Source organism: Delphinus delphis, chromosome 15 (genome assembly GCF_949987515.2).
Source record: "Delphinus delphis chromosome 15, mDelDel1.2, whole genome shotgun sequence".
In the NCBI taxonomy this organism is placed as follows: Eukaryota; Metazoa; Chordata; class Mammalia; order Artiodactyla; family Delphinidae; genus Delphinus; species Delphinus delphis.
The window spans coordinates 67,681,653-67,709,540 of NC_082697.1; the positions used below are offsets into that span (position 1 = coordinate 67,681,653).

The window sequence follows — 27,888 nt, forward strand, 5'->3', positions numbered from 1 at the left end:
ACGGCTCACAGTTAAAAAGCTCAAGTTTTCCTGTCAGGTCAAATCTTTCCCTTTTCAGAATTCTTCTAACCGCCTTGTTCCCTCCTTCAGAAGCAACAAAGCCTCTAAGACTCCAAGCCTCAAACCAGGCCCTGTCAGTCCTGTCTCTGGGCTGCCCTCACCCTGTCCCCAGCACGACTGGAGGGACCCAAGAGAGCGAGCAGCGAGGGGCCGAGGGCCATTCTGTAGGCGCTTGGGCCCCTGTCCCTGCCGCAGAAGAAAGGCAGGCAGCAAGGGACTCTTGATCATCTCATGGGCTCTGAGACTGCACAGGCCTGTGGGTGAAGCCAGCTTTGCCAGATGTCTGCAGCAAGTTACACAACCGTTCGGAGCTCAGGGTGCTTGTCTGTTACTGTGGGAACAACGGGGCCTCCCTCACAGGGCGCTGGGCAGAGTAAATGAGGAGCTGTCTGTAAAGCACTGAGTACCAGGCCTGCGTTACTGCCACACCCGGCAGTTGGAGACGGGCAGGGAGTCTGAACACAGGGTGGAAGGATGAGACCGTCTGGGAAGCAATCTGGAGCACTCACTGGCCCAAAACCATCACTTTCTAAAACGAATGAAGAGAAATCACATGAAATTTGTACTGAAACTGTTTCTAGGACCTCCTTAGTAGTTAGATGAGACAGTGGGAAGAAAGAAATCAGGCTTGAGATAGTCCACGGCCTGGGACGTAGCCAAGTGCTAGATAAATGTTCGTTACCATCACTACCTCCACCACACCACTAGCACTGCTATGACAACTACTATCTTTACAACTGTTACTGAAATAATCATAGCAGTGGCTTGATTACAGAAACAACTAAAGAGAACAGCTTCGGCTGCACAAAAACTGAGGGCATCTATCCCAAGCAAAAGCCCACTGCCGTCTCCCTCTGGCTCCCCCTCATGCTTTGCAGAGGACTGGAATGGGTCACAAAGTATCTCCCCCGTTCCAACTCCATTACTCCCAGGGATATCGCTTTCTCCATGATAAGAAAGGTAGAGAACAGGCTGCATTCAATGTGCACACTGTTTGCTCCTGAATGCCCCACTCAAGAGATGCCCACTCACAGTGGTTAAGAATCCGCCCGCCAACGCAGGGGACAGGAGTTCAATCCCTGTCGATCTCTGTTCGATCCCGGGAAGATCCCACATGCCGTGGAGCAACTAAGCCTGTGTGCCACAACTACTGAGCCTGCGCTCTAGAGCCCGTGAGCCGCGACTACTGAAGCCCATGCACCTAGAGCCCGTGCTCCACAACAAGAAGCCACCGCAATGAGAAGCCTGCACACCGCAACGAAGACCCAACGCAGCCAAAAATAAATAAATAAAAATAATAATAAAAAAAAAGATGCCCATCATTACTGTGTGAACTTGAACTTGGGCTGCTTATTCAACTTCCTGACATCTTGCTCTCCTTGTATGCACACTAGGGCAAAATCATACAACTGACCTTATGTCTGATGGTGGGACGTACATGAAGTAACGTCCTTGACACACCCGCAGTCGATGTGAATCCCCTGGGCTCATGCCATAAAGCACCGAGAAGAGCCTGCCCCCAAACCAAGGCTCAAGAGAAGACATCAAAGAGTCCCTGGCCCTTAAGTACGGACCTGTCCTCTGGCTTTCCCTCTAATGCCCTTAGCCTGAGACGTGGCAACAGTGATCCGAACTGTAACTGTGGCTGGAGGTTTCGCAGGGAAGAACTACTTGAAATGTAAAACAGACGCCATGAGACAGCACTGTTACTGTGTTGGCTGGGTAGGGGAGGGGCTGAGCAGGAATAATGGTGACTACAAAAACCGTACCTGCCATTTTACTGAGCTCTTTCTATGTGCAAAATAGTTTGAGGCTTAATTTAACTGAACAATCGCCTAAGGTGAGAAAACATTTTAGAGAAAAGAGGCTTGAGGAGGTTAGGTGACTTACCAGTGGTCACATGGCACTAGACACCTGAGCCCATGGTCAAAATCAAGTGTGTGTGACTCCAGAGCCCACTAGACCTTCCACCGTGGGGACCCAGCATCAGCCGGTGAGCCCTTTTCTCCTGGGGGTGCTCCAGATTCCCCGCTCACCTGTTGAATTCTGGGAGCTTCTCCAGGTCCAGCAGGGCTGAGTGGCAGGTGACCCGGGTCAGGTCAAACTGTGAGATCAGCTCTGGCAAGGTCCTGCCCATCTGGTTCTCTGCAAGTGAGGCAGGCCCAGCTGCTCAGCACCCACCCCCCACCCTGCCATTCCACCTTCAATCACAAGGGAGGCTGCCCAAACAGATTCAACTTCTAGGTATTTTATATACCAAGGGCCCGAGTGAGCTTTCATTTGCAGAAAGGGTTCTGTCACTAAAGAACAAAAAGCTTGAAAACAATCCGGCTAAATCAACCCTCACGGCCCTCAAAGACATGAGCTGCAAGAACAGCCTGCTCACTGCCTGGCTGCGCCCCAGGGATCTGACCCGACTGGTTTTGGATGGGGTCTGAGCAGGACTGCATTTCACAAGCTTCCTGGTGGATTCCAAAGTGCAGCCAGAGTGAGAAGAGCTGAGGCACGAGCCGCTTCTCACGAGCGGTGGCCCCACCTCACGCAGTCAGTGGGCATCCTGGTTAGGCTTGAGCCTCTGCCACAGCCCTCACTAGCTGTGTGACTTCGGCAAGTTACTCAACCTCTCTGAGCCTCACAAGCTTCTAACAAACAGTGGGGGTAATAAATACCCCTCAAGGATATTTTAAGGTTTAAATGAGATACGAGCAGAAAAAGCAGGAAGCAGACTATGGCCACATTTTCAGAAATCGTCCCCCCTCCAAAAGGTCATCCTATTTTGTGCATCATCAAGATGTGGGCCTAAGTCTTTGGTCAGCTTGGAATAAACTAGAGTCACACTAATACTAGTAATACTGTCAGAGTACCTACTTGTACTTCTATTAATAATGTAATTACAATAATCACAGGATCTGTAATTTTTGTGCTGTTGTGTGGCAGATACTGTGCTGGTGCCTCATAGTCAGGAGCTCAGTGAACCCTAACTTAACCCTGTGAGGTAGACACTTAGCCCATTCTACAGATGAGGCAACCGAGGCTCACAGATCATAAGATCCTTGAGGGCAGGGATTACATCTACCTTGTTCACCATTGTAGCCCCAAGCACGTAACACGGTGTCTGGCTCAATAAACACTTGTCAAATAAGAGAAGGAACATGTATAAGATCACACAGCCAGCGGGCGGCACAGCTGGGACTGAAGGCCAGGCGGCCTGACCCAAGGCCCTGGCTCTTCAGTGCTATGGTTCCACCAGTACCTCTTGGGGAGTGGGTACCTGCAAACCCTGAGCCGCAGCTGGTGATGATATCGAGCAAGGCATCTGGCAGGAAGCCGGCGGCAGCAAAATGCTCCAGGAAGATGTCCCCTTGCCTCTTGGACAGTTTGCTTCCATCCCTGTTGAGGAGCAGGGGCAGGTGGGCAAAGTGCGGGGGCTGCCAGCCCAGGGCCTGGTAGAGGAGCAGATGCTTGGAGGTGGAGACCAGCCACTCGGAGCCCCGCAGCACGTGGCTGATGCCCATGTGGTGGTCGTCCACCACACAGGCCAGGTGGTAGGTGGGGAAGCCGTCGCTCTTCAGGATGACTGGGTCCCCCTCCACACTGGCCACCTCATGCCGATTCCAGCCGTACACCAAGTCCTGGAAGGCAGGCGCCTCCCCCTCCAGGTGGAAGCGGATGGGAGGCTTGGGGTCTTTGGCCAGCTTCTGGGCCACCTGCGCCTCGCTCAGGCTCCGGCACCGATTGTCATACCTGTTGGGAAGCAGAGCAGCACAGTAACTAAGAGTTACTAAGAGTAGTGGTGACGGGCGTGAGCCCTACCTTTGCCTCTGATAACTGTATGACCTTGGGCAAGTCATTTACCTCTTACAGCTGTCTCCTCAGTCTTGAATGGGGATAATAAGGTTATTGCGTGGGAGAACTAAGTGAGATAACATAGCACAGCAGTCACAAGCCTGTTTCCCTTCTTCCTTGCTAATGAGGAAACGTCAAATGTCACCCAAAGGGGTGAATCATGACTGATTTTGCTTAGCATGCAATCTCATTCCCCTAAAGCATTGACCCATCACTGAGATTCAAAAAAAAGTATGCTTGTGGGGTAGCGGAGGATGAAGGTTCTGGGAAAGATTTTCTCTCTAAGTGAGAAGCGGGCGAGCCACAGGGTGCTGCAGCCACTTGTAACTGATGGGGGAGGGGGGCAGCAAGGGAGGCAGCAACAGGCCAAAATAGAGTCTCGCCTTCTCAAAGCTGCTGGCTTCATCCTGGAGTCACCCACCTGCAGACTTCTGCAGAAGGAGAAGATGAATGTCTATGTGGTTTATGCTTTGGCTACTCAAAGTGTGGTCTGTGGACCTCCAGCGTCAGCCTCACCTGGGAGCTTGTCAGAAATGCGGCATCTCAGGACCTGCTGGACCCACCCTGGACCTGCTAAATCAGAAGCTGCCCGTTAACTAGACCCTCAGGTGATTCTTCTGCACATTGAAGTTGAGAAGCTCTGGTTTGTCCCTTTTAAACAGAGTATTTGTTACTTGCTCCCAAAAGCGTCCTAAATGATACACAAATGTAACACTTGTAAGTACCATCCTTGACACTGAGCTAAATGTTCAATCGTAAATGGCTGTATGGGACTTCCCTGGTGGCGCAGTGGTTAAGAATCTGCCTGCCAATGCAGGGGACACGGGTTCGAGCCTCGGTCTGGGAAGATCCCACATGCTGCGGAGCGACTAAGCCCGTGTGCCACAACTACTGAGCCTGTGATCTAGAGCCTGCGCTCTAGAGCCTGCGAGGCACAACTACTGAGCCCGTGTGCTACAACTACTGGAGCCCATGCGCCTAGAGCCCGTGCTCCGCAACAAGAGAAGTCACTGCAATGAGAAGCCCGCGCACTGCAATGAAGAGTAGCCCCCACTCGCCACAACTAGAGAAAGCCCACACGCACCAAAAAAGACCCAATGCAGCCAAAAATCAATAAATGTATAAAATAAATAAATAAATGGCTGTATGGATCCAGGATAGGACATGATCGTAATTTTAAAAAATAATCTTCTGTCAATGGGCAAGTAGACCGTTTATGATTAAAAAGGCAATGCTGCAGCGGATGGCAGGACCTTGTATGAGCATCCAAGCCCTTGTCCAAATAGTTCATTGAAACTGGAACTTGAATGTTATGATGCTGATGGGAGTACAAGCTAGTAGAGTGCCTCTAGACAGCATCTATCAAAGCTATAAGTTGACCTGCAATTCCAAATCTAGGGAGGTAACCCAACAAACACATTGCACATGTGCCAAACGATGTACGTCAACATTATTCATCACCGTTCCCTTTTTTTAGTAACAAAAGATTAGAGATAACATAAATGTTCATTAGAAAGGAACTGATCAAGTGAGTGATGATACAGCCCTGTAATGGAATACTACGCAAGCAGAGGAAAATTTATGGACTCGTACAGACCGATCCTCAAGACAGTAAGTGGGATCTGTAAACTGCATGACACGTATCTTGTGGGCTACCATTTGAGCGGGGAAGAGGAGAATGATCCCTGCCTCATGGTGCTTTTCCCATGTCCTCCCTGCCCTTGAGCATGGGCTGGACCTAGTGACTTCCTTCTGATGCACAGAGCACGACACAGCCGTGAGATGTCACTTCCCTGATTAGGTTATGCAGAAGCTGTAGCTTCCACCTTCCTCGCTCTCCCCTGCCTTCTCCCTGGCTTGCCCTGAGGAAAGCCAGCTGCCAAGCTGTGAGCTGCCCTGTGGAGAGGCCCACATGGCTTGGAACAGATGCCTCCAGGCAACAGCCTCGGAGAGGCATGCAGGCAGATCCTTTGAGTCCAGCCTCGAGGTAACTGCAAGCCTGGCCAAGACCTTGACGCAGCTTTGAGAGCAACCCTGAGCCAAAGGAGCCAGCTACGCTGTGCCCAAACCTGACCCACAGAAACCCTGAGATAAGCCAGTTGGGGATAATCTGTTACACAGCAAGAGCTAACGAACACATCCACCCCTGGGGAGGCACCCGTGACAGGCTGGGGCTCTCACCGGGGTGTCTGATGGTTCCTTAGGGCCTCCCTCTTCAGGAGCTCCAGCCGCTGGGGTGAGCAGAAACACGGGTATGCAGCGCCGCTCTTCAGCAGAGCTTCGGTGGCCTGGGCGTAGAGCGCAAGTCGCTGAGACTGCAGGTAGGGCCCTGCAGGACCTCCCCGGCGGGGGCTCTCGTCAGGGGGGATGCCTACAACACAGGCAGAGAATAATCACCAAACGGTAATAACTACGATGCATAAGACACTGGTTCCCAGGCACTGTTATAAGCGCTTTACACATATAGCAAAGCTTCTAACCCTCCTGACAATCCATGAGGCTGTTACTCTTATGATTTCCCTTTTCCAGATGAAGAGTTAAAACACAGAGAGGTTAACGCTCAAGATCATGTGGCTGGTGGATAAGGAGTCGGATGGAGGTGCACTGGTTCCACGGCCCATGCCCTTACAGGCACGTCCTCTCCCTCCATCCTTGCCCTGGGGAGGGAGAAGCCAGCAGGGCTGGAACAGGGGACTTGGGAGAAGAAGCGTGGTTCAGGGACAGCCCATTCAGCCTGGCTGGGCTCCTGGCCCTGCCCCTGACTGGCTGTCACGAGGGATAGTGCCTTGCACCTTCCAGGCTGCTTTTATGTTTTGTGATCGCTGTTAAAGCTCAAAACCACCCCACCCAGTAGGGGCCGTTATTACCCCCATTCAGTAAGGAGGACATGGGGGCGTAGAGGGGCTGTGTTATGTCACCTGGCCAAGGACCAAAGCCAGGCTAGCTGGCCCCAAGTCCGCACTCTTAACCACTTGGTGGACTGCCTCTTGCATTCCTTAGCCTTTCTAAGCCTCGGTTTCCTTCTCTGAAAAGTGGAGCTGAGAGTCTACTGTGCAGAGTGACCGAGACGTAAACGCACCAGTGCTTACACAGTGCTTAGTGCAATGGCTTCATGTAGAACAGCTGCAACATACGCTGTTAGATTAAATGTGACCTACTATAAGCGAACCGCCAACCCCAGGTCTGGTTTCCTCAGGTCACAAAGGATAGATTTAACTTATAAACGCTTCCGGGAGAGGTAGGGTGGACACAGAAGAGCTGGAGGACGGTGTTTCTGCCCTGAAATGGCTTTCAAACAAATTAGGAAGAGGACAGGGCTAACCCTGCACACCCGATGTCACACAGACTCTGGAGGCTGAGGGGCCTGGGTTCAAGTGCACTGGCCAGCTCTGAGGCCAGGCAAGACACCTACCAGAGCCTCCATTTCCTCCTTTACAAAAGAAGGAAACAAACATTTACTTTCTGCTGAGGGTCATCACGAGGCTGGAATGGGACGGCCTACGGGAAGGGTTTGGCGCTTTGCCTGGCACATCTCGGTGCTCAGCAGGTCCTGGCTGTGACCATCGTTGGTACTGTTGGTATTGGTATTTCTTCATTTGTCAGAGAAGGGGGGCGGTTAGGTGCATCTGGGGCTCCTTCCTGATCTACCCTTAACGTGTCCAGCATTTGGAATGCTCCAGGGTTTAAGAGAGACTCCACTAGGAAAACTGAAAACAGAGTCACATAAAAAATAGTATGTAAATGTTCACGGCAGTTTTACTCATCATAACCAAAAAGCAGAAACAATCCAAATGCCCAATCACTGACGAATGGATAAGTAAAAAGTGTTATTTCCATACAATGAATATTGTTTGGCATAAACGGGAAAGAAGAACCAATTCATGCTACAACATACACGAACCTTATGCTAAGTGTAAGCCAGACATAAAATGAAACGTCCCAAATAGGCAAACCACAGAGACAGAAAGTAGGTTAGTGACTGCCAGGGGCAGGAGGGAAGGAGGAATAGGGAGTGCCTGGTGCAGGGTTTCGTTTTGGGGTGATGGAAATGTTCTGGAATTAGAGAGTGGTGGTGGATATACAACTCAGTGAATATACTAAAGACCACTTTGAGATGGTAAGTTTCATCCTATGTAAATTACATACCGATGCCCAAAGCAAGAAGCTCCAGAACTGAGCCACCTGGGGTGCGGATCCCTGCCCTCTGCCTCACCAGAAGGCTCACAGCGTTGCGCCGAGCTGGAGGCTCCTCGGGGCAGGACACATCAGGCAGTCTTGCTCATCACGGTACCCTCGTGCCTAGCACGGTGTAGCAGGTGCTCCACGCCACGTGGCCAATCACGGGCTCCTGCCAACCTCCCTGTCCTCACGTCTCCAGGTCCTCTGTTTACCTCACCGTGCTTGGGCCACACTGGCTTCCTTGCTACTCCTCAAATACATCCAGCACTAAGCTTCCACAGGGCCTTTGCATCTGCTATTCCCACTGCTTTGAGCATTCTCCCCCTAGGTAACCAGAGGGCTGGCCCCTCACTTTGTGCAACTCTCTGCTCTACCGTCCCCTCCCCGGGGAAGTCCCCCCCCATCTCCAAGACCTGCTCCCTGCTGGTTTCCTCACCTGCTACCTTTCCCTCCACATCACTTATCATCACTTAATACTGCAGTGAGAATGAGTCCGCCTGTTATTTATCTGTCTCCCCTGCTTACTGAGCGCAGGGTCTTGGTTCCATGCTTGAACACTATCACTACCTGGACCACAGTAAGTGACTTTGGTGCATGAATTCTTTTATTCAACTAATCTCAACTGAGTTTCTGCTACAACCTTCTACAGTAGAGGACAGAAATGAAATCAGTTTTTGCCCTTCAGGAACCCCAAATTTAGTTAATGATTTACCTGAGACTAGAATACACATGTCAAGACAGACTGGTGTTTTTGGCATTTTTCCTTGGCGAGCTTAAAAAGTCATACCTGTTCTGACAGGAAGGCAGCTACTGACCTGGGGAACACAAATACACTCCTCCTCGTCCTCCCTGAGCTGAGCTGGCCTCAGGGCTAAACTTCCCTTAAAGAGACTGACTTAAGGAGCTGCACGTGTTTTGTTTGGCTCGTACAATGTGGTTTTAAAAAAAAAAAATCTGAGCTCAGATTTAACAATGGGAAGTAGTCATCAAAAACAAAAAAACCCCAGAGTTCCGGCTCCTCCCGGAAATCAGAAGATTTGACAAGCTGGGCCAGGAGTCCCACATCAACTGGGCTGGCGCTTTCTCGGGCTTACCACACCCCTGGAGACTCCCGGTCCATCTTCCACTTGGCCTGTGTTTCCTGCCCGCTCCCAGGAGGAAGTGAGATTCCGAGATAAAAACAAGAATCTCCAAACAGCCTTGGAGCTTTTTATTCTGCCCTGCCCCAGGAACTTCAGCGTCTTTCCAGGTGGAACCTGCCACCCCAGGCAGCACAAATGTACTCATTCCTCCAGGGACTCCGCATTCTCCACCCTGGGCCATGTGAGAAAACCTTCAGGCTCCTTTTCCTGCTCCCTGCGCCTTCCTTGAAGAAGGGGCCTCTCCCGGCCAGCCTCACCTGCCCACTCCAGCATGTCCTCTATATTCTCCGCTGCCCCAGGCACAAGGCGGGTCTGATCCGTGTCCTCCAGCCTCAGGATGAAGCTCCCTCCGTGCTTCTTGGCAAAGACGTAGTTGTACAAGGCAGTGCGGAGGCCACCAAGGTGCAAGAAGCCTGGCGGAAGAAGAGAACAGCTCAGACAAGATGGGGAAGACAAGGGGCAAGTAAGTTCTGCTTGTGACACAAGGTCTCAGGGAACATCAAAGTCTAAGAAATGGCGCTACCCTGTCCCATCTCCCCGTCAGGCACCCAGGCAGGCAGGTTGCCACAGAAGAGGACTGGGCTGGTTGACTCATTTACCCTCATCCTGGAAGTGGAAGAACACTGAAGTTTTGGAGCATGTCATTGGGTAAAATGGCTCCAAATCTCCCCAACTGCACCCATCATTCTACTTTGACATTTGCCTTAAGGCCAAGTTTCACCCAAAGGAGAAGCAGACAGTTATTCAGTGAAGCCACATCACACGTGCATCTAACTTATGCAAATTCAATGAAGTCCTTGGACAAAAAAAAAAAATTAACTACTAATTAAAAGTACTGTAAGATTACATTTTGCCCATACCCTCTATGCACTGTACGTGACTATCCACATCATACATTTTAAATTTTGTCTACTTGACACTTTAAGTGCTGGATTTAGATACTAACCGAAAGTAATATTCGATGCCACTGTATTTCTCTTCACCCAAGTTTAAACACTTAATATTTTACTTTTTCATCATTCCTGACTGAAAAGTTAAAGTGAACAGTTTTCCCAGGGCTGTCATTTCCCCCCTTACCCTTCCTTCTTTGGGCCAGGTGTAGCGGAATAACTGAGGACATGGAAAGGAGACGTGACCCATGCCCCCCCGCCCCAGCAAACTGGGGGCTGGCGAATAAGCCAGAACTGTAAACAGTCCTGATTGCTTTGAGCCCCCCCGGCAAACCGGGGGCCTGCGAAGAAGCATTGAGTGCTTTGGGCACTGATCCATGAGATGTCCTCAGTATAATCAGAATGGTGGGAACGCAAGGAAATGTCCTTGTGCTACTTCAGTGTAATCAGAATGGTGGGAACGCAAGGAAATGTCCTTGTGCTACTTCAGTATAATCAAAATAATGGTGGGAAACTTGTGCTGCTTTTGTGCTCAAGGACGAAGCACGGCATGTTTTCAAGAAAGCCCGTTATTGCCTGTATAATCAATAGAAACATATGTTGTTGCTTTGGCATTTCTGAAATGTTAAGAAAACAAGTCTTAAAATGTAAACATAGATAATGCTTTAATAAAAGCTACCACAGCAGGACAGACGGCGCTGCTTTGCCTGAGCGAACGGCAGCCCTCTACTGCTGTGCTTCGGCACAATTCATCTCGTGTGATGAGCTTGCTTTCGGCCCTGTCATAAGATAAACTACGACAGCCAGGCTACGGCCCTGTCTTCACAATGAGCTTGTCTGCATCTCCAAGTACAGGAGGCAGCACGGGATAGGAAATGCTTCTCTGGAGTCAGGTAGACTCCAGCTCAACACTGATTATGTATGTGACCTTCAGCTAGTTACAAGGTCACCACCAAAACCAGAGGTCCCCAAGATAGAGGACAGGGGTCCAGTAGTTGAAAGCAAGACCTTTTAGATCAAATAGACCTTGATTCAAATTCTGCTACCCCTTGGACACTCTACTTGACTTCTGTGTGCATCGATTTCTTAATTTGTTAGAGAGATTAACAACAAAAAATAGAAACCTTCCTTGCAAGGTTGCTGTGAGGCATAAATGTTGACCAGAGTACCCTATTAATTTTAGTTATTACAATGATCTACATTCTTCTATCTGTAGTCAACAGCCTTTCCAACATGGGCTCTTCCCACAGATCAGCAAGGAAAGGAGAATTAAAATCATCACAATGGAACCTTCTGCTTATTAAGTGCTTTCCATGAGTACCTTACCCCGTGCCTCAGTTGCATTAGCTCAAACCATGAGGCAGGTACTATTACCAGCCCTGTTTGACAGATGGTAAAACTCAAGAGGTTCAGAGAAGTTAAATAATTTTCTCAAGCCACACAAATAGGAAGTGGCAAAGCCAGAAATTTGGGCCCAGACAATTCCAGGCCTTGGCACCCAAACCAGAGCTTGTCTGCAAACTGTTGGCAGTTGCCAACCAAGTTGACAGCAATTTGACAGAATAACTTTATATCTGTTGAATTCAATAGTCTCATATTTTGTATGCTTTTACGAGTTTCCTTTTTCTACTGATTTCTTTATATTGATTTTATAAAAGTATTAGTCCATAGTTGACTGGAAATCAGAAACAAGTCCTTTCACCAGGGGTGGTTTGAGAAGCATGCTCTACACGATACTGCCTGCTGAGAAAGACCCCTGTCACTCTGTGTAGCTGAGACCTTGTCACAAAGGTAGCTCTGTGACCCTGGAGTTCAGAATGAGAGGCACGCTTGGTGTGAAGAGGGCAAGCAGGTTGCCTTGATGAGAAAAGAATTTGGGGAACTGGTGCGGAGGCCCTGACAAGATCACCGCTAGGGTATACAGTGGGGCCCTGCCTGACTCTCTGGTTTGCTAGGCTCCAATACTAATCACAGGGCCTTTGTACCTCCAATTTCCTCTGCCCAGAAGGTTCCTTCTATAGGTTTCACATACCTAGCCCCTTCTTGTTATCTGGTTCTCAGCCCTTATGACACCTCCTCAGCAAGGCATCCCTAAGCATCCTACCCAACCCCCAGTCCCCTACCCTGCTTCATCTTCCGCATGACACACGTGACTGTTTAAAACTAGTTATTTTTATACGTGTTTGTTGCAGCCACTACAGTGTAGGCTTCTTGGGAGCGGGGGCCCTACTTTCTCCATGTCCACTGTACCCCAGCACCTAAAACATTTTGTACTCAATACACATTTACTATATACACAAAAGAAAAAAGGGGCCCAAAGAAATGGTACAGTACAATAAACACGAAATTCCTGGCAACGTGAAAATTTTCCTCTCGTAAACCTATTTCTGCCTCTGTATAATGAGGCCGCACTACCCGCCCAGTCTGACTCCACCGGAAGGGATTCGCTCGGAACGTTCGGGGGGCGGGCAAGAGACGGTGGGTCTAGGCCTGCAGCGTCACGTCCGCCAAGGTTACCTGTGGGGCTGGGGGCGAACCGCACTCGCACCGCAGGCCCGGCATGAGTGCCCAGGCTGGCCTCGCGCCGTCCCAGGGGGCGGCCCAAGGCCTCCGGGGGCCTCCGGGGATGCAACAACCTCTTCAGGAGCACAGCCATGTGGAGTTGAACCGCACACGTGGGCTTCTCCGTGCATCACTTCCGGGGACTCCTCCCAGCAAATCCGCTTCCGCCACAGCAGGCGCAACCCCGCCCCTTAAAGGCGCAGGCCCCCTAGCCTACAAGCCCACTCCCCCTAGCCTACAAGCCCACGCCCCCTTGCACGACTGCGGTCCCACTCGGCCTCTAGGGGGCAGAGTCCAGAGAGCGGGCGATTTCCCGGGCCCGCCCCCCGGGTTCTTGAAAGCTAAAGCGTGGCAGGGGCCGGGCCGGGGAAGCGGAGGAGGCGGGTCTCCATAGAAACCTCCACCTGTTTCCGGCCAGGCTGTGCGCGATTAGGGGCTGTTACCGGGGCCAATCTCAGCCAGCTCGCCTTTTCCCGGCGGCCTCTGCGGGAGCGGTGGGTGTTGTACACAATCATCATGGCGGCGGCCGGAGCCCCGGATGGTGAGTGTGGAGGGGGTGGCGGGCGCCCGGGTCGGGCCGAGGTGAAGCGGGAGCCCCTGGGGGATGCGGCCTGGCGCGGCGGGGGGAGCAGTCTGGCTCGGGAGCGGCGGTCCGGCGGGCGCCCGGGCAGAATCCGGTCCCAGGCCCAGCCCGCGGCGAGCGCCCACCCCCTAACCCCCTTGCAGGCATGGAGGAACCGGGCATGGACACGGAGGCCGAGACCGTGGCGACCGAGGGGCCCGCGCGGCCCCTCAGCTGCTTGGAGGCCGAAGCCGCGGCGGGGGCGGCGGCCGAGGACTCCTGCGCCGCGCGAGGCAGTCTGCAGCCTGCCCCGGCCCAGCCCCCTGGGGACCTCGCGGCCCAGGCCTCGGTCAGCAACGGCGAGGACGCGGGCGGCGGCGCGGGCAGGGAGTTGGTGGACCTGAAGATCATCTGGAACAAGACTAAGCACGACGTGAAGTTTCCCCTGGATAGCACAGGCTCCGAGCTAAAACAGAAGATTCACTCGATTACAGGTAATCCCCGTGGCTCTGACAGCCTTTCCCACTTCACCTACCTAGTGTTGACGCTGTGCTAGGCACCGCGCTGGCCTCTTTCCTTGCATCAGCGTTCTCAGTGCTCACAACAGTCCTCCCAAGTAAGTAGTAATGTGCCTGTTATTCAGGTGGGGAAAATGAGACCCGAAGTCAGAGCTAGTCAGTGGCTGAGCTGGGATTCAAGTCCATTTCTGACTCTTTGGCCCAAGTTTCTAACTTGTGCTTCTAACATCTCTAATAAAATCACCTAAGGCGCTTGTGAAATTTACAGCTCCTAGGCCCTTCCCCCTGGAGATTTTGATTCAGTGGGTCTGGAATGTGGCCAGGAATTATTTTTAGCAAATGCCTCAGGTACTTCTAATAAGGGAAGTTTAGGAAACACTGTTTTTGGCTCTCATGCTGGCCCCTTCACAGATGCTCGTGTTACTTAGTTTTTTCTTATTTACAGCAGTTTGCCATCTGAAATGATTTTCTTTTTACATTTTCTGCACGTATTCTGTAAGCTCCATAAAAACAGAAACCTTATTGGCTTCTATATCCCTGAGGTTTATGGACTCTCACTTAATATTTGAGTCACAAGATGGTTGAGGAACAACTTGGAATGAATAATAGCTGATATTTATTGATCAGTTATTAAATACCAGGTGCTGCACTAAATGCTCCGTATTTATTATATCTTAGTCCTTAAAACGAGTTCGTACAGAAGGAACTATTGTCATTACTCTTATGAAGTTCTGGAGACTCAGAGAGGTTGTGAATTGCCTGAGTGCACAAAAGTAATTGGCAATAGAGCAGTATTCACTTTCGGGTCTGTTGTGCAAGAATGTTTTTCGTTTCTTCCTTTCACTGTCCTCTACCTTTTCTCAAGGTCTCCCGCCTGCCATGCAGAAAGTCATGTATAAGGGACTTGTCCCTGAGGATAAGACGTTGAGAGAAATAAAAGTCACCAGTGGAGCCAAGATCATGGTGGTTGGCTCCACGATAAATGATGTTTTAGCAGTAAACACACCCAAAGATGCTGCCCAGCAGGACGCAAAGGCCGAAGAGAACAAGAAGGAGCCTCTCTGCAGGCAGAAAGTGAGTCTGTCGTGTGATTGTTGGTCCTGGGAAGTGTGAGGCTTTGTCCTCTCAAGCCTAGGCTGGTTGTATCCTTTCTAGAATAAGCTCCTTTTTGGACAGGGCCCATGATGGAAATTTATGGCAGCAGTTGGGTGCGGCTGGCTGTTGAGTGGAGGTGACAACTACCTGAGATTTGCATCTTTGTCTCATCTGGCGGGTCAGTGTGTCTCAAGTCTATCTACTTTAGGATAAGACCTTTGTAAAGGCAGGCTTTAGACCAGGTATTGAAATGAAGCAGATGTGGGTTTCTCTCCTATTTAGTGCCAGAGAAAAATGCCACTGTTGGAATTAATCCTCCATTTTACACAAGTGCTTGCATTTGTTTTTTTGTCTTGTGGCTTCCCTCACGTCAACAAGCCCTTTTCTGGATAGGCATGGAAATCAATAGCCTTTCAGAGGTTCCTCTAAAACTGACTGTTTCAGGAAGCCAAATGAAGCTGACTAGGAAGATAACTCTGCTGATTTTCTTTTTTCCCTCTTCCTGGTCTGTGAAACGGGGGCCTGAATTTTTACATGCTTTGTTGGTCATTTTGGATGGAAGAGATCCGGCCTGTTTTGTGCTCATTGTAGCCATTCAGATTCTTTTTTGTGATTGGGAAAAGTAAGCGTGTTTCACTGTGGAAGGAACTGATTGGAAGAACCATCACTTGTGATCTTATCACCCAGCTAACCCCACCTGTAGTTATGGAGTCTCCTGGCTACTCTTAATGTGTTCCAGGAAAATAGATATTCTCAACTTAATCTGTATCCTGAGGAGAGTAAACCAACCTTGACCAACATCAGTTTCAGTGACCTTAGGCACCAAGGCACATGGCCAACAGTGTGAGAAGGACACAATTTTCTGTTACAGGTCCGTAATCCCTTATATGTGCTTCCAGAACCCCAAAAGAGTCTGAAAACTCAAGTGCTTTTATAAATTTGGCAGCAAAACCTGATCAGAATTAGTGTGAATAGTCATGTTTTGCCCTAGAAATATTAACGTATTTGGTAACAAGGTACTGTCCTAGACTCCACAAAGAATATTATGTAGTGTAGTTTAAAACCATATTATGACAAAAAAAGAAAAACTGTATTACGTTTACAAAATTCTTAAAAGTTTTAGACTTTATAAAGTACAAAATATTTGTCCTTAGGGTTTCAGATAAGAGACTGTAAACCTATATTAACATCTAAAATGTGTTTATTTGGATATTTTTGCCTCTAAATATGGGATGATAATGTCTTGTAACTAAATGAATGCATTTCCATTTTCATATCTTCCTCTGCCGCAATGTATGAAATTGTCAAATAGGAACATGTCAGACATGAATGAGCCTTCCCACTGGTTACACCCTTGGAGCATAACATGCCTCTTAAATACAGGTTTTGAGTTACTAATGGTAGCTTAACAGGCTTTAGAAGTGTTCTCCACAGTGAAGGGAAAATTCTTCAAAAGGTACTTGTGAGGTATGAGTCCAGTTAGGCTTCTAATCCACGCAGCTTTGTTCCATTGATGCCGGTTATGAGGCATAACGTGGCCTACTGAGAGGGACCCGTTCTCCTGGCTTTTCGTCAGCTTGCTCAAGAATCTAGGGCTGATATGTAGACTGACCTTTTGCTAGTAGTCTGGCAGTGTTGAGTTTATTCCTGCCAGAGGGTTTCCACCATGCCCGTGCGGGTTTAAGCTGGCTCTTGGCCACCTGGTCCGTAAATTCGATTAAATGTTTACCCTCTACCCACTTGTTACCCTACAGTTCTAGCTTGACCAGACAGCGACTGTACCTGTAAAGCCACAGATGGAGAGGAAACAAGACTCAGGCATTTGGGCCAGACAGAAACAGTTTTAGGGGGCCATGAGCCTAATTAGAACCCTTAATGAGCTGCTTCAGACTCCTGAGGTGGGAGTGGGGTTAGAGACTTCTTAATGTCAGGCTTTAGAGTAATCAGCATTTCTCTTTGGAAATGTGGCTCCTGAGCTTTCTGTTTAGCTGGGGTTGAGGGTGGGGTTATGGGGAAGATTTGTGCAATGGACTGAGTCTCCATTTGTTGAAGGAGTGCCCCTTCTAGGGCAGCTAAGCTGATGATCAGCATCCTTGTAGGTTTCTCTGGGAGTTTAAGTTGACAGAAATGGCTGTCCTGTTTCGTACGTGCCAGGAGAGCAAGCACCCTTTGTGGCTGTCTTATCTTGATGTTTAATTCTTTCAGTGGTGATTTCGGGGGAGGGGGAGAAGGAAGTGGAGTTTATTTGAATTAGCAATCTGGAAATCCTGATTGCTCTAGAGCTTTGATGTCTAATGCGGTAGCCACATGTGGCTGATTAAAGTTCAGTAATATTAAGAATTCAGTTCCTTACTCATGCTAGCCACGTTTCAAGTGCTTAATAGCCACAGGTGACTCATGGCTACTGTTTTGGACAGCATAGATATAGAACATTTCCATCATGGAAATTTCTGCTGGACAGCACTGCTCTGTAGTGTCAAAGGACCCATATCTGTAGTCACAAAAAGCTTTTGAACCAAAACATTAAGGCTTTCTTCATTCTCTTTTTCAAAGAGGTAATAATAGATAAAATGCAGTCAGCTGTTTCATTTAATTATCTCTTCTGACTTATAGCAACACAGGAAAGTATTGGATAAAGGAAAACCCGAAGATGTGATGCCGTCTGTTAAGGGTGCCCAGGTAAGCCGAACTCCTTTGTGAGCATTCTGAAAAGGAACCAGACTCACCTTCTGACTTCCTGAGGTTCCTGCAATCAGGTCCTCGAGTCTTGTCCCGTCTTCTTTTCCTGTCTCGCCTTGTTTCTGGTTCCTCCCTCTCTTACCGTGCTCTTGTGTCTCCAGGAGCGCCTGCCAGCTGTACCCTTATCTGGCATGTACAATAAGTCCGGGGGAAAAGTGAGACTTACCTTTAAGCTAGAACAAGACCAGCTGTGGATCGGCACTAAAGGTACGGACTGCTCTCACCTCTTCCTGGCCCCTGCAGGGCGTGGCCTTGGGTGCAATTCTGCTCCTCATTCTGAAATCCTTCTCCACTGTGCTTTGTGTGCTCCTGGCTTTCAGTTTTTCTTTTTGATGCTCGCCTTCTATTTGGACCCTCTTCCCTCATTCTTTTTAGTCTGATCTCAGGGCCAATCCATCAGACATTGGCTCTTCAGTTGCAGCCAAAACCAGAGGTTCCAAACGTGTGGCCTTAGGGCCAGGTCTAGTCCACAGACGAGGGTTTTATGAGTTTACACACAATCTGTGAAAATCGGGAGGTTTCACTGGATCTGATTTTTTTTTTTTTTTTTTTTGTGCTTCTCTTGAAAAGAAGCAAAAGATCTAGCCATTCTGGACCTGCATTTTCACATGGCAACGATCAGACGGAGCTGAGCAGTGGTTTCAGGGGGTCCATGCTGTAGTCCTCACTGTTTCATTTATCTTTTATTGTAGCCAGCTTTATTAATTTATGTCACCTGCCTGGCTCCTGTAGATCAGAGTTTGCCCCTGTACTAGGGACCTGCCCCTCCTTCCCTGCCTGGTTGCCCTCTGCTTCCCCGCCCCTACCCTGCCTGTGCCTGTGAATCAGGCTTGCTTTTTGCTGGGAAGTGTCTCTGACTGTCCTCCCTCTCCCTTCCCCCAGACGGTTCAAAGTCTTGTCAGTTACATTCCAGAATTATTTGTGTCCCTTTCTTTGCCACTCTGTTGCGCCAGTTAACTCCTAGCATCTCAAATCTTGGTCTGTTAAAGCAAATTAACCTATATCCCTGCCCCATCCGGGATCTCTTTTGTCCTGCCCATCTTCTGTACTGGTTTTTCCTCACTGGTTCCTGTGCTCAAAAACCTTGCGCTCTTTAAGGCCAAGTTCAAATGCCTAAACACAGTGTCCCGTATTCTCAACGGTGGGGCCCAGTTTAAGTTTCTGACCTCACTTCCTGCCCCACTTGCATTGTTGTGCCCTACGTACTTCAACTGCATCACTCCCTGAGCTTCCCACCATGCTTTGCACAGCTCATGTCTTTGCTCATTGCTGTGCCCTTACCCAGAATGCCTATTTCCCATTCCTGTTGTTAACAAAGTCTTCTGAGGTCCTACCTAAATGTGCTCTCCTAATGAAGCCTTCCCTGATATCTCCCCCACCCTCCAAATGAATTGCTGCCCCTTCTGTTCATAGAGAGCCCCGTTATATCCTCAGAGCACTCATTACTCTCTGACTTGTCTGTCCCCCTGTTAGATTCCTGGAGGGAACCGAACATGCCTAATTCACCTGTTTCTGGCCAGCACTGTAGGTATTCAGTGTTCGAGGTAAATGGTAAAGAGAAGTATAGGGGATCTCATCGTCTGAGGTTACGTGGTTTCAGGGACAGGCCATTTAGTATGATTCTGCTTAAAATGGGACCAAAGTTTTATGGAAAATAATTGGAGTAGGGGTGATGGGGAGTGAGATTTTAATCATGTGAAATATGAAAATGTTTCTGTTTTCAACCCTATCCTGATTCTTAAAATGAACAAAAATTGAAATGGCCAAAATGCTTGAGTTTTCTAACAAGTTTATGATTCCTTGCTATAGTCTTCATTTCACTTTCGACTCTAACTGCATGGGCAAAGCAAGTTGTGCATAATATTTAAGGGCTTTCCCAGCATTCCCAGGGGCCTTTGAACCCTTTAGCAGGTCATTCTCTTCTGCAGAGCCTGTCACATCATCAGTTTTTTTTAATTGTGAGCTGCCCTGCCTCTGTCAGGTCGTCACTTATTCATGACCTTGCAGGTGATTTTGCTTAGTTCTCCACCATTGCATTGACTTGCTGAGAGCCTGCCTCTTCCTAGGCTTGCACTTTCACTCGGGCAGCCTAATGGGAGGCAGGGACTAAGGATGCTGGCCCAGAGGGTGGGTGCAGGCTGGGGAGCTGGACGAGGACTAAGTGTGTCAGTGTTCGTTGGTTCCTCAGGGAGTGTTTTCAGGTTATGAAGTTGTATAGGAGCCAACATCGTAACTGCAGGGGCTAAAGAGAACCTCCCACACGTGAGTTAGAGGTTTTATTTCAGCTTGTAGGAGCAGCTGCCTTTCTGCTTTGGCACAAAGGCAGAGCTCTAGAAGAATCTTGATGTATCAGGGCTTCAGAGCTGTTGAGAGCCGCATTACTCACTAGCCTTGTTAAAGAGCCTGGCCGTGAACATTCATGTCTTCAAGGGTTGACCAAGGCCAGGCTTTCCATTCCCACCCAGACTGCTGTGTCAGTGTACCTCAGGCTTTCTTCTCACTTGGGAGCCCGGTAGTCCTGTCACCTGGGTGTCCTCAGCACTGTCCGAGGAGGACAGCTTGTTCTGGGAGTTGGCTGCCAGCCACTGGCTTCATCTTTCTGCTGACGTGACCATCCCAGCTGCTAGTTGGCCTCTTTCTCCATGGGGTGCTTTACCGAGTGGCACTCAGGGGCTTCTGCGGTAGCGTGTGTAGAAGGCAGCACTGACAGCCTCAGGCCCAGTGGAGGGGGAAGAACGAGCTCCAGGCAGGAACTGGGACCTGTGACCACGTGGAGCCGCCTCGGGGGAGCATGTGCCCTGCTTGTAGGGAACTCGAGTCTCTAATCTAGCTGATTGCTGTCACTCAGGAATGTGGGCCCAGGATTGTTGAATCTTCTGTGTTTTCAAGAGAAGCCAGAAGTTCATATTTTTGCGTGAAATCTCTGGACAATTCAAAATGGCTGATGTTTTTAAAAGTTTCCATCTTAAAGATAAGTGCTGGTCAGGTCCTACCTGTGGGTCACTGTTTTAGAGCCAATGAAAGTCAAAATCTGAATGAACATCTTCAGGTCCCATCTCCTCATCCCCATTTTTCAGAGACCAAGGCCCACAGGATGGAAGTAACATGTCTCGAGTCACCAACTAGACGACAGGTCAGGGCTCTGAGTTCCTGGTTTGTTTTGTCAACTTATTCGTTTTCCAGATTTTGCTTTCTGCAAAGCCTGTAATGAGTTTTCCAGCTTGGTTTCTCCATGTGCTGAGAACTCCTCCCTGAGGTGTCTGCTGCTTCTGGGCGGTGGCTTTGTTGTGTAGGTGCCCCCACCTCTCCTGCCACCAGCCCTGTCCTGCTGCCCTCAGCTCACCTCCAGTCTCATCTCACTCCAGGCATCCCTCGCTGCCTCCTCTTTCTTACCTGCCATCCTTAAACTTGCTGCAAAATGTCTTCTCACCCCATGTGATAAGTGGCATTTAGAGTGTTAATCATAAGAGGTTATGAATGCTCTCGGAGAACTTCTTCAAGTGTGTGTATTTGGAGGGGTGGGGGACCAAGGGAGGGAATGGGGGGGCGGTGAGTGAGCAGGATCAAGGGATAGAAACTGGTCTTAAAGCCCCAAGCATCCCCCTTCCTGTACAAGTCACAGGGGCATGCAGTTGCCTCTTTTTGGTCCCCTTGGCTATCCCAGGTGCCAAAGACCTCAGCCAGGGCTGGGCTTGGCAATAAGGGTGCAGAGGAATTTCTTGGGTGTTTATTAATCATCAGACGTTACAGAGTAACACCAGGCAAGCTATACCTCTGCTCTCAGAAACCTTTAATATACCTCTGTCAAGTCCAGTTCCCCATTTGCCCCTAAGAAGTTCCCAACTCCCAAGCAGGGCTGGAGGTGCACTGACCAGATCTTTCCCGTCGTCCCTAGAGGGTGGGGAGAGATTCCCCCAGCCACGAGCCCTGAGGAGGGACTGCTGAGTCACAGGAGTAGAGCAGGGGGGCCTTTAATAATCACTGTAATCCCTCTTAACTTAGAGCGGACTGAGAAATTGCCCATGGGTTCCATTAAAAATGTGGTCAGTGAACCTATCGAAGGACACGAAGACTACCACATGATGGTAAGTAGCCGGCGTGGCCTGGCCCTCCCTAGACTCCTGCTTCTGCTCCTCTAACAGGGGATGGATGTTTCACTGAGGAGAGTACTCAGTGTTGAGAAGACGCGCAGGGTTAAGACCCTCATGTTGTCTTCCCATTCTTAGAACTTAATCTGTGACCTATTCCTCGTTCTGTTTATTTTGCAAACCGCACCCCGCCCCCAGCAGTTTAAAGGGGAGACACTTTATCTCTGCTGCATCTTTCATATCTGTAATGTTTTGTTTTTAGACCAGGAAAATAAATATAAAGAGGAGGTTAATGGCTTGTGGGTCTTCATTTTAAGTTTTGTCTTGCGTATGAAACAAAACCTCCCACTCGCCTTGGCGTCTGTGAGGGCACCAGGCTGCCCCTTTCTGCAGTGATGTTGCTTATCCCAGGGGGCAGCCCTCGAGGGGCCGAGGACCCTGTGGGGAGGGTGGAGTCTGTGACCTGGTTAAGCAAGGAGTTGTGCTCTAAAGAGAGCGGCTGCTCTTTCCCAGACAGCACATCTGGAGGCATTCCCCAGGTCTGCAGAACAGAGCAGGAGTTCCGTGGCGAGACTCCCTGAGCAGCTTAGGCAGACACCTGTCTCCCCAGCACTGTTGAAGGGACTGCTTTAAAAAGGAAGTTCAGCCACCTTGCTCCGAAGTTGCTGTGCCAGAGACCTGAGCTGAGCGGTGATAGGGTGTGGGCGGGGCTGCCTCCCTTGCTCGCTGAGGAGGTGACAGTGATGTAGCCACGGCGGCGGCGGCCCAGCCCAGGGAGGAGCAGGAGCCAGCGGTCTGGGCTGCGGGTTGGCCTCCAGGGTTCACGGCGCAGGGAGGTGTTGGGAGGTCCGGGAAAAGGGGATCTCGAGGTATGGCGGTTCTCTCTGGGCAGATGACAGGTCCCCTGGCTCTAGGAGGTCAGCCAGTCGTGTCCCCTCTGCTGCCCTGTCGGGGTCTGTCAGCTCAGGGGCTTCGTCAGGCCATGGCTGGCCATGCAGCCCTGGGTGCACAGCTCATGGGTGTCCTCCGGGCAGTGGCGACGACGACACAGGCTCCTTTCAGGCCCTCGGGTGGCCCTTCCGCCACTAGTCTCTGTAGTCTTTAAAGGATTGCAGGTGATTTGTTTTGCCTGCTCAGTGAATTTTTCTGTTTTAAAAGTTGGATTTTAATATTTTTGGTTGGGCCCCTTCACTCCCTTTCGAAACATCTGTCTCACCAGTTTGACCCGGTAGGGTTTGCAGTCCCAGTTTTCAGACAGCCTGGGAAGAAGGATTTCAAACAAGTAGAGTGGACCATTTTGGACATCTTTTAAGGAGGTGGTGTGGACGGCTAATGCCTTTGTATTTAGTTTAAATGCTGATTTCCCTCTGGAGTCATTGCTGGCAGAGGTGGGTTCTAATCGCCCCATTTCTTTTCTAAACGCCATTAAGTAGCACCTTGGCCTTTGTCTTAATGAAAGTGTTTATTTCCCTCTTTGCAGATGCCATTTCACTAGCTAGATTCACGGGTCACCTTAGAAAAGGGGGGAATGTCACCTTAGAGAAATGTTAGGAAGCATAGAAAAGGACCGAGAGTGCTACAACAAACCCATATATCCATCACCAAGAAGTGACTGTTGTAAATATTTCGTAACTTGTTTTCAATCTTGCTTTAAATAAAAGAAAATATACCAGCAGTGAATATGTCCCCGTTGTCTTCCCCTCCCCCATTGCCATTATCATGATTTATCATGTGGATCCTTCCATCTCTCTGTGCATTTATTTTCACGTATATCCATGACCAAGCTACAGTATTGTTTTGTGTTTTTTCAGTTTTCATAAATGGTATCATGGTATGTATCGTTCTGCAACTTGCTTTTTTTTGGTTCGACATTACGATCTGTCTGTATTAACTCTAGATCCAGTTCATACCTTGTAAAAGTAAATCTAGTATTCATACGAGTAGGTCACTTTTAATTTTGCGTTCCCTTACTGATGGATATGTAGGTTGTTTCCAGGTTTTTATCATTTCTGACAGTGCTGCTTTGAACACTCATGTCTGTTTCCTCCTGCATGTGTGACAGTTTTCCTAGGGCAGTGGTTCTCAAACTGGTCTCTGGATCAGCAGTATTACATCACCTGGGAACTTGTTAGAAATGCAGATCCTCAGGCCCCGCCCCACCTCTCTGGAACCAGGAACTTTAAGGGCTGGAGCCCACCATTCTGTTCTAACAAGCCCCCAGCTGGCTCTGCTGCACGCGCGAGTTCGGGAACCACCGCTTTAGGATCGGCTATGCTTAACTCTCCCACCTTTTTATGTTTTATTTATCCATTTATTTTTGACAGGAGAATGCTCCCCATGTGCACAGTTTTTTTTTTCCCCTTCCCCTTTTAATTAATTCACTTCTCAGCCCTCCCCGTGTTTGTTGTGCTGCCTGCTCAGTCTCCCGACCTCTGAAGTACCGCTTGGTTTTCCTTTTTCCCTTCCAGGCGTTTCAGTTGGGCCCCACGGAAGCCTCTTACTACTGGGTGTACTGGGTTCCAACTCAATATGTGGATGCAATCAAAGACACTGTGCTGGGGAAATGGCAGTATTTTTGAAAGCACTTTCACCTCTGGCCCAGGAGACTGACCCAAAGTGAAGGACATTGCTGGGAGAGGCCTGCAGCATCCCTGGATTTCAGAGTTCTGGAACTTTGTTCAAAAAAAATCTATATCCAATCTAAGGTGATGTGGTGACTGAAGCCAGAGGTGATGTACTTTCACCATTAGCTTAATTTTAACTTAAAATCACCAGTTCCCTTTCTTGCAGTCAGCTTCATACCATTTTTAAAAGTCAGTATGGTGGAAATCAATAAATCTGAATTCTGAACATGTTGTGTGGAATACTCTTAAGTGTGTTTGAGAGTAGATCTACCAATTTTGTTTAGAAAGCAATTATCAAAAGCTTTCTGGTTTCTTTCTTTTTTTTAAGTGATTTCACCTGAAATATTTTCATGACTCTTTGGTTGCAAACATTTGGACTGTGTTGTGATGAGTTGGGGTGGGTTTTTCCCTCTCTTATATGAAATTGTATGCAGAATGTGGGGGTTAGTAAGCCATATTTCTCTGTCCATTGATTCAGAATGAATTCTTTCCCTTTTTATTTTCCCACTTCCTGGATTGGAATTTATGTTTTAAAAACCCAAAGATGTCAGTTCCTCCTCTTGTACCTCATCACCACTTCCTTTCCTGGCTTCCCTCCTGCCACGCTGCTGCTCGTGAGCACTAGGCGGGAGAGGAAGAGCTGTGGGTCTGGTCGGGGTCGCTCACACTGGCCGTGGTGACTGTTGAGCAGCAGAGTGTGTCGCAGTGACTCCTGTCTGAACGTCTTGCCCTTTGGGCCCCGATCTCTGGGGAGATCCGCTGCTGCTTTGACGGTTGTCTGCAGCCCTCACTGATTCGGCTTTGAGGCCCAGCCTGGCACAGGTGTGCCTGGGTATGCCGACAAAGACCTCTTTGAGAGGAGCCAGGTGGAAGCCAGTTACACAGCCCTACAGCCACAGACCCAGATCCTTCTTTCCTTAGAAGTTTCGAGAAAGTCTTCAGCAGTCCAATGATTCTTTCAGTTACGCGTCTCCATTGGGTCCTTCTGCTCATGTGTTATGTTCAAGTGTCCTTCATCCCAGGTTCAGAGATGCTGCCTTTCTCAAGAAGAAGACATCTGACCTAGTGGGTTGGCCGATGTATTTAAACATCGAAAATGGGATAAATGGCTTTCGTGATTAGCTCTCCCTCTTCTGGTTTTAGCCCTTATGTTCTTCGTCCAGGTGAAGTTCTGTTGTCTCCCGATGGCTTGGTTGACTCTGGAATGAGGGACGGTCTCTTGGTGAATGATACCCTTTGTGCTGTTCGCTGTTGCTCTGCTGCTGTCTTTGCAATTCTCGTCTCACTGGTGCAGGTCCTCATAGTAAGGTTTGGCGAGAGATGTTCCAAACTTCACATTTTGGATTCTAGACTGTTACCCCTCATTCTGTGAAATGTATTAGCATGTGTTCGCCTAAGATGACTATTCCTTGTGAGCCAGTTTATGGTGATATTCTGCGCCCTTCCCTTCTAAGCTGTAGTTCAGGAATCCAGCCCATCCAGACAGACTCTTGCTTTTCGTGGTGTAGTCAATGCCAAGTTATGCATCTGGGCAGGAAAACCTACTGTTGCTTTCTTGAGGGGCATAAGTATGTATGGGAAGTGTGTAGTGTTCAGGAAACTGCCTGGTTTTCATCCTTGAAAAAGGAGCAGTGACTGTAGCTTTTCTGTCCTCGTTGGCCCGCAGCTCCTGGAGAAAAGAGTGCTTCTTTGCTTCTTGTTGAAGCCTCCCTCTGCAGTTGACAGGCCTACAGAGGAAGCGGTCACGTAGCAAGAAGAGCGTCACCTCAGTTTGAATACTGCCCTTGCTGTTGGCCGGCGTCCCTGTCCCGGAGGCTTGTCCTGACAGTGCCACACGCCTGCTTTTGGGCTCTTGAAGCACGCGTCTCCGTCCCCAGACTGGCCGCGTGGGGCTGCTCTCTGAGGTCCTTCCTGCCAGGTCTCCTCACTTCCCCCACTTGTGCGGCTGCCCGTGCCACCTGACGCCCCTCCCTCCCGGTGACAGCGTGTGTCCCGTCTGTCTCCCTGCTCCCCGAGGGCCAAACCGCCTCTCGCTCAGGCTGGTGTCATCTCAAGACAGGACCAAAGCCTGTGTGAGCCTTTTTATTTTAAGTAAAATGGTGCTTTTTTCCTTACTTGGAGATATATAAATAATGTAAATGCCATCTTTTCATATGGACCTGTCTGAGTGTTGCTTTACAGAGCTCACTAAATCTGCTGGAACCATCTTGGGCTCTGGCTCCCGACTCCGTGGAGACCTTGCTGGAAGCCCCGGAGAGCCGAGGGGGCGGCACCAGGAGCCGCTGGGAGGAGTGTGGGGTGTACAGCCGTGCCTGGGTCCCAGCAGTTCACTGGCTTGTCACTCGGCCCCGTGAGTGGTCGCTTCATCATCTTACGGGCCAGAACGTACTGACTAAACCTGTGTTAGCAAACTGAGACTCTGTGCCCTTCGGTAGCCTCACGGTGTTCATTTTTCCCTCAGGATGCTTTCTGGGCAGAGCCCTGGCTGTGATCCCCTCGCCGCGGCCCGGGGCGTGCGTGCAGGGCAGGGTGGCCGAGGCCGCTGCTTTCTCTCGGGAGGTCGTGCCGGCGGTCCCCCTGCAGGGCTCGCTCGCTCGCTCACTTGCACGCTCGCAGGCAGCCTGCCTTTCTTTCCCTCCCTGAGGCGACTTGGCAGGATGGTGACAAGCTTGTCCCTGCGCGGCCTGGCCCCTCAGCTCTGTTCCGGTCAGTCCGGTCAGAAAATGTAGAAAGACAGTCCCGACACATACTGGAACTCTTTGGTATTAAGTATTTTAATCGATGACGGGCCTTTGGCAAGTAGCATTAGCTCTTTTTAAATGAAGTCGAACTGAACTAAGGATGCACTTTCTCCGGAGTTGCTGCTTTAGATTACAAGGGCCAAGGAAACTCACTTTGCCACGTCTCTGAAAAGTTGCCGTATTTCAGCCGGAAGGGGCTGCCTTTCTTCTTACTCTCACTCTAACCACGTGCCTGGAGGAGCGGTCCTGGGCTCCGCACTTGGCTCGCCCTCTTTGCCGGGGGCAGGGAAGGGCGTGGGTTGGACCCCGGGTGCCAAGGGCCACTCAAGGGCGGCTTGCTTTCCACTGCATCCTCTGAGGGACGCCTCTTTCTCTCCTTGCCTCTGCTCATGCCTGTTGTCTTGGGAAAAGATGGTCCCTTTGTCTTAAGGCTTTGTGAAAAAGTCATCTCCAGTTAGGACTGGCCCCTGTTTCCTTCTTAGAGGGGCCTGGTGGCCTTTCTGAAGTTACAGGCGGTCAGGAGCCCTCCAAGGCGCGCGACATCTGGCAAGTTTACCTGCCAGGCTGGGTGGTTCTACTGCTTTCTGAATTTCTAAGAATCTCTTCGTTTCTTAACCAGTTCTGCAGAATTATTTGACAATATATATAAGTACCATGTTTTCCTTGTGGTGTACGCTCTGTTCTGGTTTTTGTTTTTAATCAAATGCCTGTTTGGGAGGAGATGAACGTATTTAGTCTTATTAGATTTGCGCTGCTGGATTGTTTTTTTAAGTGTAACCTTGACTAGCTGTCTTATTGTTTATCCTGTAAGATTAGTCTATCAATTAAAGTTTGATAATTAA

General features: G+C 49.5%; 2 protein-coding genes across 10 annotated transcripts in view; one reads left to right on the forward strand and one right to left on the reverse strand.

Moving 5' to 3' along the window:
* Positions 1-12,791, reverse strand: part of EARS2 (glutamyl-tRNA synthetase 2, mitochondrial) — a 28,597-nt gene extending 15,806 nt beyond the window's left edge. For all 8 annotated transcript variants that reach the window (XR_009522149.1, XM_060031903.1, XM_060031902.1 and 5 more), the window contains exons 1-5: positions 12,635-12,791; positions 9,485-9,640; positions 6,088-6,277; positions 3,332-3,804; positions 2,097-2,205 (exon numbers count right to left, since the gene is read on the reverse strand). Coding sequence is in view for 7 of the 8 variants with exons in the window: in XM_060031903.1 (XP_059887886.1) it covers positions 2,097-2,205; positions 3,332-3,804; positions 6,088-6,277; positions 9,485-9,640; positions 12,635-12,773 (1,067 nt within the window). In the remaining variant the exon portion in view is untranslated. The remainder of the gene's footprint in view (positions 1-2,096; positions 2,206-3,331; positions 3,805-6,087; positions 6,278-9,484; positions 9,641-12,634) is intronic.
* A 315-nt stretch (positions 12,792-13,106) lies between these two features.
* Positions 13,107-27,888, forward strand: UBFD1 (ubiquitin family domain containing 1). 2 transcript variants are annotated; one of them, XM_060031908.2, is made up of 7 exons: positions 13,107-13,220; positions 13,406-13,735; positions 14,625-14,833; positions 17,468-17,533; positions 17,695-17,800; positions 21,596-21,678; positions 24,150-27,888. In XM_060031908.2, the coding sequence occupies exons 1-7, from the start codon at positions 13,196-13,198 to the stop codon at positions 24,258-24,260; spliced, it is 930 nt and encodes a 309-aa protein (XP_059887891.1). In that variant the 5' UTR covers positions 13,107-13,195; the 3' UTR covers positions 24,261-27,888. The 2 variants fall into 2 exon arrangements, with proteins under 2 accessions (XP_059887891.1, XP_059887890.1); XM_060031907.1 differs by lacking the exons at positions 21,596-21,678; positions 24,150-27,888 and adding an exon at positions 19,067-19,487 and having other exon boundaries at positions 13,129-13,220.

Excerpts from the sequence above, each read along its gene's own strand:
- UBFD1 (XM_060031908.2), top strand. The coding sequence starts at position 13,196 with ATGGCGGCGGCCGGAGCCCCGGATG. Across the intron at positions 13,221-13,405 it reads GGCGGCCGGAGCCCCGGATG|GCATGGAGGAACCGGGCATG; the intron begins GTGAGTGTGGAG and ends ACCCCCTTGCAG. Across the intron at positions 21,679-24,149 it reads ACGAAGACTACCACATGATG|GCGTTTCAGTTGGGCCCCAC; the intron begins GTAAGTAGCCGG and ends TTTCCCTTCCAG.